This window comes from Crotalus tigris, unplaced genomic scaffold (assembly GCF_016545835.1).
Source record: "Crotalus tigris isolate CLP2741 ecotype Arizona unplaced genomic scaffold, ASM1654583v1 scf7180000024167.7108832, whole genome shotgun sequence".
NCBI lineage: Eukaryota > Metazoa > Chordata > Lepidosauria > Squamata > Viperidae > Crotalus > Crotalus tigris.
The window spans coordinates 72,004-89,088 of NW_024100417.1; the positions used below are offsets into that span (position 1 = coordinate 72,004).

The window sequence follows — 17,085 nt, forward strand, 5'->3', positions numbered from 1 at the left end:
AATAGACATGCTCCTGTGTTAAGTACCCATAATAAGCTGCCTACTTTTTAGAGGGCAGCATATAAATTATGTAATTAAGTAAATAAATGCTATATTTTACTCTTAATCTTTGTGCAACGCAACTGTATCGTATGCATGAACGTAACTGGACAGATAAGAAACCTAGCTGTTGGATTTATAAATAGAAATTAATCATCTTCTTTTAAACTTTACATTTCACTGATATTTTTTCTAAAAATTCTTAGTTTACATAGCAAGCTTCTTCAGTGTGATCTGCCATGTAAAGAGAGTGAGTTTCTCTTGGCCGGGTTTATAAGTTTTAAAACATATTTTATAAACCAAATGGGCGCTTCTCATCCCATCACGGTCCGATTTTGACCTTCTTGATATGACGGCGCAAAACGTCAGGGCGGAACTCGTCTAGACTACTGTAAAAAGGGCAGTTCGAAGCTTTGCCACTACCGAAATGGCGCTAGTACTTCCTTCGTCGGCGGTACCACTTCCGGGTTGTGCAGGTCTCGATTTCTCTCTCTTTCTCTCTCTCTCCGGCTATGGCCGCAGCGGGGCTGTCAGATACCGAGTTGCGGGCAGAACTGCTGTCCCTTGGCTACCAGCCGGGCCCGATTACCGATTCAACCCGAAAACTTTACGCCAAGAAACTCACCCGTCTGCGGGCTGAGGTGGCGGCCGGACTTAGGAGCCGCATCAGCTCCAGAGCGGTCCCTCCGAGCCCAAGTAGCTCCGTGAGGCCCGCAGCGGCCGCCCAGATTGGCCCCAAAGCGACTCCCCGGGCCCACATCTTGGTTAGGAGGGAGAGTGAGGACGATGAGAGCGAGGACGAAGAGGAGAGGAACGACTACGAGTCGTCGCGCAGGGAGGGAGCGACAGGGAGTAGAAGGCTTGCTGTGAGGAACCATTGGCCGACAGAGACTACTTTAACTCCGGAGAGGATCCACTTGCCGGCTAGAGAGGTGGATTCACCTAGCAGCCCCTGGAGGCCAAGTACTGGATTCGCTTCAAAAAGAACCCAATTAGAGGCTGATGAGGGCTTTACATCCCCCTATCAGAGAGGGACAGTGGCAGGTAGATTAACTTCTAGTGCCCCATGGAGACCAGCTCCCTCCAGCGAAAGTTTAAGCTCTGGCAAGTGGTGGGAAAAGGAGCAGAGCCTGAACCCCAGCCCTTCTTGGAAATCAAGGACAGGAGAAAGCACTGGAGGGTTGAGTAATTGGGGCTGTTACACAAGCCAGAGATGGACAGCTCCCAGCCCCTCAGTAACAGAGAAAAACGGAGAAGAATTAACCTATAGGCTGCCAAGAGGAGGAGAGAAAGAAGGAGCTTCCAGAAGTACCAAAACGGTCTTGGGGACAAGAGCAGAAAGAGATTTAAGTTTTGGCACCCGTTGGGATGGGACTCAGCAATATGTAGGTCAGAAATACCAAGGCCGGAGCCCTGGAAAAAAGAGCAAAAGTCTAGAATTTTATTTGTCCTGGTTCCTGTGGGTGGCAACTTTAGTGCTACTGGTAATTTTCTTGGGCATCCTTTGGGTCAAGATGATGGGACCTGCTCTTCTGGAAGAGTCCATGGAGAATTGTACGTGTAGTATTTAACCCTCTTGTAAAGATACTTTGTCTCATTTTTTTTCCAGTCTCAATTCTATCCTCCTCCTTGCATCATAGTTTTGTTATTCCATTTATGGATATATTGTATTTACAAGTAAAATTGGCTTCAGACCTTTCAATGCTAATAATGAATATGAGCTTTGATGTTAGGCTTTTTTTTGCAAAACATTAGCTTAGAAATAAATCCTATTTATTATACCAATTATTTTAGAGACTTTATGTTATCATTTTGAGAACTTAATATGTGTGCTTACCCATATTACTTCAAGCAGACTGCATAGGAAAGCAGAGTTTTAAGTAGCTCTTATTGAATATTTGTTTCAGGATATCAAACCACTACTACAGAAATTTAATAATTAGTTCAACAAGGAGAGTCCATGATTATTGAGCACACAATAAGAACACTTAGTTTTTGCAAAAGTTTTTAGGAAAAAGTGTATCAGCTGAATACAAATAGTTTTAAACAGTGCCCGTGTTTAAAGGAAAAAAAAGTAGCATTCATTTCCATTTTGCAAAGAATGCAAGATTGGGCCCTGGTGTCAATAAAGTATCTGTGGGGAGGCACCCTCCCAGCAGGGAGGAGGAATCAAGCACAAAGCTAGTCTAGAGTCATTGTGCAACCTTAAAAAGGAGCAGAACTGGTCCTCCCTGAATTCCTTGGAATTTTATTTCATTGTTCCCAAGGGACACCTGCCAAATTGGGAAGATCCCTGTATTATAAGCAGAATATAATAAAACAGCTTGAGCTTTATGTGTGGGCTTGGCTGTTCACAGCTGACACTGTCTCAGTAATCAACTAATGTGGATATTAGTACATTTTTGACTGGACAAGCTGTAAGCTTTTGTTAATACAATATGCATATTTTTCTTACAGTACAGTAGCATAAATTTCTGTCAAAAATTATGTTTTAAGACATAAAAATTCAAGAATTGAAATTACATTTTTAGTGTGATCCCAGATAACCTTCTAAGTAAGTGACCATGCTTATTTTGACATGAATACAGAATATGACTTATTTGCTTGCTTAGTATCATTGGTATGTGAATAGTTTCCTTTAAATTAGTGGAATTAGTTGCAGTTTAAGATTTAGTTTCTACACATTCCACAAGGCCTATTCAGTAGAATGGCCATTTTCAAGAAACATGTCAAATTCACATGTACTGTTAAAAAATAGGAATAATATCTATTTTGTATATGCTTTGGCAAGTAACTTAATTATTTATTTTCATTCACAGTAAAGCTGTTGACCTTGGATTGTGAAAAAAGCACAGATGTTGTAAGTTAAGAGTCATTGAAATTTAATTCTTAACCATGGTGTGTTAGTCCTTTAATATTAGGGATGAAAGTATAAATAAGCCTGTTCCATTTTCCACATATAATTTAATAATTCATTGATATGGGAATTAAATGATTTTTGTCAGGTTAATATAAAGAAGCATTCAAATGCTATAAATCTGTAGTTCTGCAGAGTTAAATCCTTGTCTTTATATAAATATGCTTTAATAATTTATAAAAACAATAAGATTTTTGTCAAGGATTTTATCAGTTTCTTTTCAAAGCAAGCTAAAATAGAGTTGGCAGTCTTAATATCTGTTGTTTGTGGCTGTAGTCTATAGCTGAAAAAGACAAATCCCAATATAGAATTATATTTAAATTGCTAACTCTGTAATTTTGTAATATCATTCCTAAACTATATTTTTTAGGTTCAATCTTGTACAGTATTTGCACTTTGGATATTATGAAGGGGACCAATACATACTAAAAGTATTTCCTGTTACCATGCACAGTGATTCAATAATTTAAAAAAGCTATTTACTGTTCTTTTTCTCTTCTTCCTCCTCCTTTTTCAGTACTGTCAGGAAAAACAAGAAGAAATTACATCAACCATATTGTATGAGTTGTACAACTATCTTGCAATTCAAGCTGGTAAGTTCTGATCAATCAGAGTATGAAAATGATTATTTCTATCAATTGGGATATTTTCAGATTAAATATAAATACAATTTTATATGTGGTGAATATAAGGCATGATAGATCAGGCTTTAAGGCAGCACTCTGTTTCTATAATGATCATCTGTATATCTACTAGAATATAGGACATAATGCAACCGGATCTCCATTTTTGCTTGTATTAATTGGAATTAAGAGACATACTGCTTGGAGTGCTAAAAATAATAAAGAGCTATTCTGACTTAGAGTCAGTGATACCCATGATTTTTTGAATCCCATGTTAAAGCTACCCAAGATGGCAGCCTTGGCTAATATTTAATTATGTGCTAGGTAGAAAAGTACTTCCTTTTATCCTTTCTGAATGTCCCACCATTTAGTGTCATTCTGTCTTTAGGTTATCTTTTTATACATATGATAAAAACTAATAAAAACTAATACGAAATTTAAAAAAAGAAAACTAAAAGTGCAAGAAAAGAACAATGGAAAAGAAAATGATACAAAGTAGCTTCTGACCTTCTTTACAACAGTTATAAATATAGTTATAAATTTATCTCTTATTCTGTGGTTACAACATAACATTTTTAATACTCTATTTTTTATATAATCGTCAAAATCATAAATTCATTTTTTTCAGTTTCACCTAAAAAGTCAATAAGGAGTTTTCACCCAGCAGTAAACGTAGATATTGACTTTTCTCTGATCAAATAAGTTAATTTAGCCATCCCAGCAAGATTCATCATCTTTACCAACCATTCCTCCTTTGTGGGTAGTGCTGAATCTTTTTATTTTTGTATGTACAGTAATATTACTACAGTTATCATGTACAAGAACAAAGTTCCATAAGTTTTTCCAACTGTTTCTCTAATCCCAAAAAAAAAAACCTCTGGTCTCAATTGTATATTAATCTTTCAAATCCTCTGAAACTGTGTGTATTTGAATCTAAAATTTTCTAGCTTTTTACACATCCACCAAACAATATGAAATGTTCCTTCTTGTTGAGAGCTGAAGAAGCTTCTTGGATGATAAGTGAATCGTCTTCAAAGAAAAACAAGAAAGTCCAGTTGCCTTGTGAAAAAGCACCTTTGGGGTTCCTTCTTGTTCACATTTCTAGCATAATTGTGAAATGCCTTTATATATTCTGGATAATTTTCTGGTGACATATATCAATTGTACGTCACTTTATAAATGTTCCCTTTAGGATTATAATTTGGTATAAATTTCAATCCTCTCAGCTACATATTTTACCATTGTTCCATCTTTATATTATAACCAAAGACTTTAATCCGCTTTGTCATACACTTGCTATTCTTGTTTCAAGTTTCACTAAAAGTTTGTACATTTTAACAATTCCTTATAATTTGTACACAATTTTGTTTCAAACTCATTCTTATAATGTTCAAAGCCATAAATTATTTTATCTACTTTAAATCTTTCTAGTAATAGTGAATAAGAAAACCATTAGCTAATATAACCTCTGCCACAGTTCTTTCCCTTATTTAAAGCTCTAGTATCTTGTGATAAGTTAACCATTTGTATTTGCCTATATTTCTCTGCTTCTTGTGCTGAGATCCACACAGGAGCACAACCTGTGTTTATATCTATTCCATATTCTCAATAGGGCAAATCTAATATAATTATTTTTAAGATCCACATTAACCTTGTTTACCACCCTGATCTCAGGTCATGTCCTTCCAAAAAATCCAGGCCCAAAAGCCTTCTATTTCTCAGTAATATCCACTCTTTATCCAAATCAAACAGCAAACTGCAAAATACAATTTCCAATCAGGTAAATCTAATGCTTCTGTTTCCCTTGCATCTTGTAACACTTTACAGTTAACTTGTAATTCTTTTCCCTCCCACATGCATTTAACTATATATTTCTGCCACTGTTTTTATAGTATATCAATTGTCAAAACAGTTATTGTCTGAAACAAAACATATTTCTAGACAAGACATTCATTTTTCTCACAGAAATTCTCCCCAACAATAATTGTAGTTTATTCCACCTTAACTTATCTTTTTTTAACTTCATTCCATGTCTTAACAGTTATTTTGAAATAATATACAATTCATATTTATAATAATGATACCCAGATATTTTACCTTTTTATCAATCTTAAAACCCATTCTATTCATCTGCTTGATCATTACTTTCACATTTTTGTTAACATTTTATCTTTTATTAATCATAAAACTTGATAATGCACCAAATTATTTTAATTTGCACATTAATATTTCAGTTCCCTTTAAAAGATCTTCCAGGTTATCTGCAAAAGCCCTTAATGTATACGTTTCTTTTTTAAATCTTTACTCTCATAGTCCTGTCAACTTATATTGCTATTCAGTATTTCAAAAATCAAAATAAACAAGAAAGCACACTGTGGGCATTCCTGTACTGTTCCTTTTCTTGTATCTCATAGTAAAGAGTATATTTACATTGAATTGTAAATTGATTTAGTCATTTTATAAAGTTTTTTTCCAAACTTTGAACAATAAAACACAATTGAAATTACCAAAGAACTTCTCTGCATCTAAGAAGATTAGTGTGCTTTCATTATGTTGTTTCAAAATATTCAGCACATTTGTAACATAGTTCTTTAACTGTGTTTTAGTAAAAACCACACTGATCCTTGTGAATAAATTCTTGCAAAAAATATTTTCAGTATATCAGCTAAAACTGTTATGAATAACTTTATTGTCATTATTCAATCATTGTTTTCTTATTAAAGTCAAATCTTGTCTTTCTTTAGGTATTAATGTTATACTAGCCTATTTCCAGCTCTCTGGTATTTTTCCTCCCTATAGGATAGAGTTTATCATGTCTTGTAAAGGTTTTGACATATAATAAGGAAATTTCTGAAGTTATAAAAGAGATTAAATTAGGAAAGGTGCCTGAACCAGATGGATTATCAGGTTCTTATTATAAATGTTTAGGGGATTAACTTTAAAACCTTTACAAAACATGATGAACTCTAGACTGTATCTTGATTTTTAATTTTTTGCTTAGAATAACTTTTTTGATTGTAACAACCCATATACTTCCTTGTTTCAGGCTTATTCATTTTTCTCTGTCTATGTTCCTTCTAATCTGCATTGTAGAACTGAATGTCTTCTTGGTAAATGTTATTTTTCCATTCCTCTAATATTTCCTTAGATGATGATTTACATGAGAATATTAATTTATTTTGCTAGGCCATATATGTATACATACATACATACGTAAGCATATGATCTACAGATGTACTTCTGACCAATTATACAAGTGATGCAATGGAAACTCTTGTCTCAGATTTCTTATATTTAGCAGATTTCATAATTGTTAAAGCTGAGTTCTTTCCATTTGGGTAACTTTTTTCCTTTTTCCTAGGCAATTATGAGTGTGGCAATCCTGAGAATTTAGAAAGTAAATGCATACCATTTAGTGTGGCCAATGACTATATAATGGTAAGGAGTACTGGAATATATTGTATGTGTTATCATCACGAAATGTTTTCATTTGATTGTGCCACCTTCCCCCCCCCCCATCAGTTTTTGTGGTTTTTCCCTAAACCAGAGCCCCCCAACCTTTTGGGCACCAGGGACTGGTTCTATGGAAAGAGGTTTTGTTTGCTGCCTGCATCCCCTGGAAGGGGCTTTGATTGTTTACGCGGCCCAGTTTCTGGCATGCTGCAGCCCAGTGCTGGTCCACAGATCAGAGGTTGGGGACCCCTGCTCTAAGTCATTTCTTTTCAGTTTTTTTCTTTGAAAAGCCCAAATAATGTGTCGGCCCATATTTGCTCTTCTTTTTCCCTTGAGAAGCCAAATAATTCCTATATTTTAGAGCAGCTAGTATTTATCTATTTCTATTTCCCTTTTTTAGTTTTTAGTAATATCTATAGTTAAAAATATTATATTTATATAAAATCACTGCAATGTATCTTGTGGTTATGAAATTGTATAAAACATATACTATTGTACATTTATTAAAATGTACTCCATTTCAGACAAATGGTTGTCCAATCTTTTCTTAAAAAACTTCCAGTGTTGGAGCATTCACAACATCTGGAGGCAAGTTGTCCCACTGTTTAATTGTTCTAACTGTGAAGAAATTTCTTCTTAGTTCTAGGTTGCTTCTTTCCTTATATTTTTATTTTCTTGAGGGCAAACAATAAAATAATGTAAATAAAGAATAATAATAGTAATATTTCATTAATAGATTAATGTAAATGACCTTAAATTTGTGGGCATGCTTTCTTACAGAATATGACTGGCTATTCAGTAAAAAAATTTGAAGATGCAATACAGTGGTTATTAGACAGTGATAAGGATTCAGGAATTTGGTAAGTGATTAAGGACAATTGGTTCTAAATATACAAGAATCCCTTAAAATCTGTAACATGATTGCTCCATTTTCTATAAAGCTGAAAGCATTGAAATGGCTTGAAATATAATAGGGATTTTTTTTCTCTGTAAAGATTTATGTTTCCTAGAATTTGTCAAAATCTGGCACTAGATGACACTTTTATTTAGATCAACATTAATACTGCCTGCATATGTTGAAACCCATCAAATTATCTGCCTCGTTTTGTGAAAATATGAATTATCAAGCATCTGGAATGTCACAATTTGATGGTGGGTAGTCTGCTGCTTGATAAAACATAAAATGTAAAGTTTTTGGTAAGAATGGTTAAATTCTCTATGTCAGTGGCAGCTTAAGCAATGTAGCTTAGCTTATTTTAGCTTTAGTTAAAAAATAACTCTGAATTAGGAATTTGCTAATCTTGGATCTCCTTAGGCTTGTCATAGAGAATTGTTGCAAGTAATTATACATGAAGGGCTTTTAATTGCTCTGAAGTATATAAATGCTAAGTATTATTTTTAGGTCTATCACATAATTAGAGAAATCCAAATTTGTATAAAATGAAATGATAGTAATGAAAGAGAAAACTTTACTTCACTTTCAAATGATAATCCCTGCTATTATAGGCACTATTTTAAAAGACATTCTGCAACAGAAAATCTTTTCAAAGATGGTATCTCTTACTTGTCTTCCTTAGTTAAAAAATAATATTTTTAAAAAAATTAAAATTGTGCTGTCCAGTTAATTATGTACAAGTTGTCAATTGATCAAAGATTTCTGGCAATTTATTAATCTAACCAATTAATCAAACTTTGCTATGCTAATTATTATTTGTAGTCGTCATTTTCACAGACTGCTTTATTATGAAGTGCCAGACGTTTGAAAACTGCGAGCTAAATTTCTGCATAATAAATTATTCATTAAAACATATTTTAACAGTTAAAATATACTGACCTGATGTCATTCTTTAGCTGAAAAACTCATCAGATCATGTTATATAATCTAGATCTCATTGTGTTAGAAATAAAAATCTGAAACTCTGAAAAGATTCCCAACACCCTTCCTGTCTGCACTGAAGAAAAAACATGGAAAGAAATGTTGGAATTGTAGAGACAATATTTGCTTTATGCCTCTGAACTGTTAATAACTATGATAAAAATATTTTCCATATGTTTGGCTAAAATGGCAAAGTTGTACTCCTATAGCTTTCCTGCATAGGAGAGTGAAGCCTGATTGGGTCAGTGAAGAAACTTTACAGACATAAATCAATATAGGACCCATTCTGGACTGTTCACTGTAGAGTTGGGGAACATTTGCATTGCATATTGCACTGGTGAGGGCCAAATCATGTAGCATTCTTCTCAGATTCTTTCAACATGGAGGTTAGGATGGGATCACATGAACCTGTTTCTCTCTATGTTGTCTGAAATACCAGTAGTTGGATATGTAAAAACATTTTTGGAATAAAAATATATTTTCTGATTTTATATGAAAAATCAGGCATATTCCAATTCCCTGTTTTGTGCTCTTCATTTTTAGTATTTAATGTTTAATACCTTGGTTTATTTTTTTTCTTTAAAAGTAGTTGGAATATGCATATAGTAAGTATGGTTTCACATGGACAGATTTATGGAGATTTGCTGGAGATACTCCATTTACTTATGTGGGATAGTTCATATTTTACAAATGGGCTACAAATTAAAAACTGGACGGTCTCAACAGCATGTTCTGAGAGCATTCTCATTGGCATGCTTAATGACATCCTTGCTGACTTGAATTAATTCTCCGTGAACCAGCATATTCCCTTTGTGTTTGAAGTTTATTGGCTGTACAATTGTATCTAGAGACTAAATATTATTCTGTGCAAAGCACCCTTAAGTTTTGCTTAGTCTTAAAGAAAGTATCTCTGAGTGCCTATTATATATTTATAAGGACTTTTTGCCTCTCTCATCCTAATATTATATTCTCTTGAACTATGAAGGAGATATCAAGAGCTACTCAATATAGAGAGGGAACCCACCTGAATACTTAGTCCTCAGATGCAGATGAGTTGTTTGAAAGCATATTAATTTTATTGAGCAAGAAAAATGGATAGTAGCAATTTGAAGTGCATCCTTTTGCAATTATTTGGGTACAAGTCAGCAAGTATGGTAAAATTACTCTACTCAAAGTATCTTAACTGTTTCTTTGTACTAAAAATGCTTTCTTTGGAAATGTGAATTTGAAATTCTGCTTAGAAAAGTTGCTATTGAAGCTCATAACTTTTTTAATTAGATTTGCCATTCTAATTTCAACTTGCTATCATTGTGGAATTAATTTGTTTGTAGAGGCATGATTTTATGCCTTTTATATTAGATTTATTTGTTTGCTTATTTATATATTAAACATATTTATATGTCCACCAATCTACCAAAGGAATTATTGTTAAATCTGCTTAACAATAATTGCTTCAGTTCTCACAAAATAATTACTCTTAATTCTTAGGCTCTTTCAAACAAATCTAAAGTCACTTGGCATTCACTACTATAGCTCTAATTATGTAAAAAATAATTTACATTTGCGGTTATTATGTACTAAGTTCTTTAATGTAATTCTTCACTGAAGCAAAACGTGTCATATTTATATATAGAAATTATTTGTTTTTTGTGTTTGTGATGTCCATTTGATTTCTATCAGAAAGTTTGTTCAGAATTGTAAGTTGACAGAGTCTAAATGTTAAGGCTATCAATGTAGTGGTTTGAAAGTGATCATTAGTACATAGCTGTAGTTCCCTAGTTTTTATCACATATCAGTATTAATATCTTAGCATTGTTAGTTTTGTCCAATCTATGGAATTGTTAGTATATGTGAAATTTCAGCAGTTGCAAAATTCTCCTCCTCCTTAATCTCATTATTTAATTCTTGACTGTAATGTAAAATAAGTGTGTTAACGTTTCTCCATTCTCCATTCTTTGTATGTGAAAAATCCCTCCTGTTACACACTATTCCATTAGGAGCTTGCTTAGAATGGCTGGTAAAATGGAATTGTATAATTAAGATTGGCTTCATATTATAGGTTATCGTTTCGAAAAACAAAATATGCTCCCTACCACTTTGCTCACCATAATTAAGAATTCCATCAACATTTACAGAGATTAAGCTACCAGAACGGGTTCAGTGTGAAAATAAGAATGTACAGCATTTAAAAAGCTGTTGCTAATTTGTCAATAAATGCATGAATTTACTAAATAGCATTCTGTTAGGAGCAAATAAGTAGCAGGGCTTATCTACATATTCACATTTTTAGTCAGTAGGTAATGAATCAAATAAGTAAAACTGATGAAATGTGCCAGTTTGAGAACGCATTAGTCTCACCTGTGATTTAGACCAGGGGTCTCCAACCTTGGCAATTTTTAAGACTTGTAGACTTCAACTCCCAGAATTCCTCAGCCAGCATTCCAGGAATTCTGGAAGTTGAAGTCCACAAGTCTTAAAGTTGCCAAGGTTGACTCCTGATTTAGACAACAGATTTTCATGTATAATTTACAGTTCTGGTATAATATCAGTTAGCTATCCAAAATATGGTCATCTGGATTGGTTGGCTAATGTTTGTTCAAAGGAATTGGAAACTGGGGCTTCTACTGCATTTCTGAAATTCTAATTCAGGTACAGTTAGTGCTTGCTTAACTACCATTTGTTCCACAACTGTTTGAAGTTACAACAGCACTGAACAAGGGGCAGTCCACAAAGTTGCAGCTGTCAAAGTGTCCCCATGGTCACAATTATAGCACCTAGTAACTGGTAACAACAGTTGCAGAGTCCTGTGGTCATGCAATTGCTGTTCGTGACCTTCCCAGCCAGCTTCTGGAAGCCAGCCAGAAGTTGCAAGTTACAGCCATGTGACATCACACTTAACAACCAAGCATGATTTGCTTAATAGCTGTAACTGTATTGCCATCATAAGTTGACATGATCATGTGAGTGAATTTCTGGTCCCAATTAACAATAATTAACTGTGGACTACCTAGTTTTTTTTTAAATGAATATTTTCTTCAAAGAAACAGTCTGGCATGGACACTATTTACTTTTTGTGCAGTCACTGTGAAAGTCCCATTTAAAAATGTAATATCTTGTATGCTGAGAAAAACTATGAGGAGGCCGTTTTTGTTTTTTGCTAGGTGACATTGCTGTGTTACTGCTTTCCAAAGCCATATTTTCCAAAGCCATATCAAACACATTATTTAGAAGCAAACAATGAAATAGAGGTTACAGTTAGTCTGTTCAACCCAGTCTTTCAAAACTTTGAAAAGTGAGAAACCTCAACATTTTTATAGTTCTGATTACTATGACTCATTAGGGTTTTGTTTTGTTTTGTTTTGCATTATTCAAAAGGGATATTTTTTTCTGTCTGTCAGGTTACAAGGCAAAGAGCCTTCAGAACCAGTAACCACTGTGAAGCAAGTGGTATGTCTTGAATCTGCTCGTCCCCGGATGGGATTAGGCTGCCGATTTCATCGAGCACTATACACAGCAGTTACAAACTTATTTATATTCTTTTGGAGTAAGTTTGCTGGGGGCTGAGGTGGCAGGAGAAAAGTGTTGCTGATCGTCTATGCGCATCTTATGCAACTCAAGACCTTAAAAGTTGGACAGTGAAATCAGTTACTAAAAATTCTGGATAATTAGTCTTGTAATGTAATATCAGAGAGCAGGCTAATAAATTGTTTCCTTTATTATGTAAAACAAATCAAGAGTTTCTATGTGTGCTGTGCACCACCACTTTACAATTTTTGTTCAAGTGTTTGTAGTAGAGTAGATTCTCCAGCATGACGAGTGGAGAATCCACCAATGGGTTTTCCTCGTCTTCTGCCCGTAAACTAGTCGGTCAATTTTGCTCCGCCTCTCCTCTTGAGACCTCCCCTCCCCAGTCTCGACTAGTCTTGAGCCCGATTAGACTGAATTTCATTGACTCCTGAAGATAAGGTCGTATTTCTTGATATTCTGACTCTTCCCCATCTTATCAGAGAGTGTCAAGACCTGTTATTTTTCTTATTAGTTGAATATTGATTATTCTGAATCATGTATTAGGATGGTAATCCAGAGAAGGTTAAACAATTTTAGCATATTCACAAGAAGGTGAATTTCTTACAAAGATTCCCTACAGAGGAAATGATAGCAAAAATAAGGAGACATTATCACTACTCTGGTTTTGGAACTGCCTTATGCTATAATGAACATAGCTTTGGAGTACATGTTGTGAAAAAGCTGGGATTCAGATTTCCCCTTACTTTTGAAACTTGTGACTTTGGTTTTGAAGCCAATTTTAATAAAATGAATAATCTCATGTTTACTGCTTTAATTATATAATTAGAAGGATGTAGATGTAATTAGACCTGTAAAAGCATAAACATTCACAGCAACATGTAATTGCTGCAGCAAACCAAGCTGTGAAGTTTATAGCATTTTAAAGGCTAACAAATTTGGTATGCTATAAACTTTAAGGGATTATAATTCAGTTAGATGCAAAATGCATGTTTCTTGCAATAATAAATGTGTTAGGTGCTACAAGATTCTTTATTAATTTAAGTATGTACTATATGTACACGGTAAGAGAAATGCAACCCCCAGCTACGTATTTTTTTGTTTTTGAGAAGTGGCTAGGTTTTATGAAATCTACAAGTAATAAAAACTTTATAGATATTTGGCAGCTGTCAAGAAGCACCTCACTATAAAATACGATTGTCTTAAGCAGAGTGCATAGATAAGACATGGCAACAGATTCTTTTCTCAAAATCTTATATTCAAGGCAGCTCATTTGTTTTTGAAAAATCTCTTCTTCGCGCTTCCTCTCACAGGTTTAGCTTTTCTTTGGGGGATTCTGATTCTTCTGAAATATTATTGGCGGAAAAGGGAAGAACAAGAGCAGGCCATGTATGAGATGGTGCAGAAAATCATAGGTAATGTTCTCTCTCTCTCTCTCTCTCTGTGTGTGTGTGTGTGTGTGTGTGTGTGTGTGTGTGTGTGTGTGTAGTACTCTTAGTTTCATGTTCAATACACGTTTTCCTGATTACTTATACTGAATTGTCCATAGATGCTGTCCAAAATCACTACAAAGAGTGGGAACAGAATCTGGAACGATACCCGTATGTTGGCATCCTTCATATCAGAGATACACTCATCCCACCACAGGATAGGTGAGCTTTTCTTCATTTTATTCAGGGCTATTAATATATTCTTGCTGTAGACCCATAGAAGCAAACCAGTTGTATCTAGCAACCAACCAACTTGTTGGTAATTTGCCAAAAATATTTGGTATACATTAGAGCAGTTTTTGTCTTCTTATGTGATTAATAACTATTCTATGATAGATAGTCATAATTGTATGTTTTTAAAAACTTCCTAAGAATAACTTCAGTTTCGTTCATTTCATGGGAAAAGACTTCCTTTCCTGTTTGACTAATGTTGAAAATGAGTTGTATTGGTTATCCTAAAATTCTAATCTTTTGATAGGTTGTACATGTAACTTAAAAGTTTACAGGTTTATCTTGGATTTTTATAAGTTCGTTGATACCACATTGGTACTGTCTGTTATGTGTTCCAAATCAGAGTATTTTGTCACTCACTTCTCAGCTTTTTGTTAGCACTACATGAAATTATAAGATATATTTAAAAGATGGTACACATTTTTTATGTATACATGTATGGGTTTAATTTTACAAAATCCATTCTCTCCCCCAGAAGAAAAATGAAGCGCATTTGGAATCAAGCAAAGGATTTTCTTGCCTCCAATGAATCACGGATTCAGACTGAATTGCACAGGGTCGCAGGAGAGGACATGCTGGTTTGGCGTTGGACACAACCATCTTATCTATCTGACTCTGATCATTAGCTGTCAGATGAGGCAAGACTATGTTTCAACCCTGTGCAGAGCAGCTGGCTAGGGAAGATCCTGTCGTCCGTACTCAGGTGCACTCCAGACACTAGTTAATGCTTTTTTTAAAAAAAAATAGAAATGATTCTTCAGGGTAGCCATTTTCTGTAAGAGATGTCAATGTTGATGTGTTGGGACATATCCAGTGTATACATATCTCCTCTAATATAATTATTTTAAAAAAGAATCGCTTTCTTAACTGAGAGCTGCCATTATCTTTTCTCTTATTCTACGGACTTCTGTTACTTGTACTGACACCGCTAAATGAGAGGAGAGATGGGGCAAGCCTTTGGAGACAAATTGGGAAAATGGGGAGGAGGGGCTTTGTGCTTTTTTCTTAGGCAGTAGTAAGAGAACCTAACTGAACGTGGCAAAATATTGAAGATTTTCACTATATTTAAAGCGGCTTGGTGTTGCTATAAAGCAACATATTCCTACTATAGAGAGAGATTAATTAGGGATACCTGCAGGGTTGGCTTCAAACAGAAGGCTCTGTGATCAAGCATTTAGGCAATGCTTCCATGACTGGCAAACTGTTCTCTTTCGATATGATGGTGTGGTTTTTGTACAGGTCACCTTGTTTGTCTCCAGGCTTATCTTTCTGCCAATTATTTTAATGAGGAAAAAAACCTTGCAGCAAAACACCATACACCTTTGCTGTAAAGTCCGGAGAACTTGTATAATGACATGCCATCAATGGCTCTAGATTCCTAATTTTTCTTAGTGAATTTATCCTACTGTTCCACAGAAGTAGCTAGAATACATTTGTATTCATAATTATATATACATATATGGACACCTTGATAAATATTTGGTTGAGGATTTTTATGGCTGTTGGCGTTTTTTTAACTAGCATGTTATATTTGCAAATACTGGTGGTATTAGCTTTAAATTTGCTCTTCTCCTTCCCCTGCTGGCCAAGTTAAAAATTTTAGGGATGAAATTTGCAGTTAGCTATCTCTGCAATTCACAACAGTTCATTATATGCCTCCTCTGAAATCAGCTGAAATTTGATGCAGAGAAGATAAATCCCCCTCCCCCCAAAAAAATTCACCAGGCGATTTTATTGGTTAAGTGGAAAAAAAAAACTGAATTGCCCTGAATTTGTAGAATAGACTATATATTAAAGACATCTAGCAGATGTGTCTAAGATATTAGCTATTTTAATATACATGCATACACTCTTCATGGGATGGAATGAAACAAATCCCTGTTTTAAATATGTTTGTAATTTCTGCTGGTATGTGCAAAAACTTCCACAGTGCCTGCATCTTTATGGCTTTGAATACTAGATCTGCAGTCCCTTTAAAAAATGATTCAGATTTTGAGTGAGCTATTCCACTATTCATTAAAATACTCTTTTCTCCAGACTGCTATATGATTTCAGTCCTTAACAGAAAGATGTTTTACTCACACATAGACCGAAGCGCTTCTTTGAATCGTTTTCAAAGCGTGCACAGCCCTGTTAAGTATGCACACATTCATTATACTGTGGTATTTTACTATTTAACATCAAAGAGAAAATGCCAAACAAAATTTTGTATGATTGATTAAACTGCTCGTTTATTTTTATGTAAACAGGCTGGTGCTATTTATTAAATACTTGGTCTCTATACCTTTTATCAAGGAAATAAAAATTTGGTACAAATAGGTCTGGCTGTTATTAATAATTGGAATCCTCCATCAAAGAAGTTTAATTTCCTGGTTAGCATTTGTTAATGCTGTTTAAGCTCAGTTAATGCAGCAGTGGTACTGAGAATATATTTTTCTAAAATTAAAATGTATTGAGAATATAGGTCACTCATAACAATACTTATGCAAACTAAGAACATAAAATAGAAAGACTGTCTTAAATCTTACATGGGGAGCACTTTCTCAAGGTTTATGACATTATGTTCTTTTCCACGTTCTACAATAATATAAGTGTGCATATCTGCCTAAACTAGTTTTCCAATATCTAAAGGGCTGCCACAAAAAAGAGGGGGTCAGCCTATTCTCCAAAGCACCTGAAGGCTGGTGCTTCAAGAAGCAGTGGATGCAAAGTAATTAAGGAGAAAGCCAATGTAGAACTAAGGAGAAATTTCCCGACAGAACAGAATCAGTGGAACGACTTGCCTCCAGAAGTTGTGAGTGCTCCATCACTGGATGTTTTAAGGAGAGATTGGACGACCATTTATCTGAAATGGTATAGAGTTTCCTGCTTGAGCAGGGGGTTGGACTAGAAGACCTCCAAGGTCCCTTCCAACTCTGTTACTCTTTTATT

The 17,085-nt window shown here is 34.6% G+C and overlaps 1 protein-coding gene across 2 annotated transcripts; it reads left to right on the top strand.

The window, feature by feature from the left end:
* Positions 1-496: 496 nt before the first annotated feature.
* Positions 497-16,472, top strand: LEMD2 (LEM domain nuclear envelope protein 2). Of its 2 annotated transcripts, none has more exons than XM_039323250.1 (9): positions 497-1,593; positions 2,859-2,899; positions 3,474-3,549; positions 6,941-7,017; positions 7,813-7,892; positions 12,307-12,452; positions 13,747-13,848; positions 13,983-14,085; positions 14,633-16,472. In XM_039323250.1, exons 1-9 carry the CDS (start codon positions 552-554, stop codon positions 14,778-14,780), a joined length of 1,815 nt encoding a protein of 604 aa, XP_039179184.1. In that variant the 5' UTR covers positions 497-551; the 3' UTR covers positions 14,781-16,472. The 2 variants fall into 2 exon arrangements, with proteins under 2 accessions (XP_039179184.1, XP_039179183.1); XM_039323249.1 differs by having other exon boundaries at positions 499-1,593; positions 14,630-16,472.
* Positions 16,473-17,085: the final 613 nt, after the last annotated feature.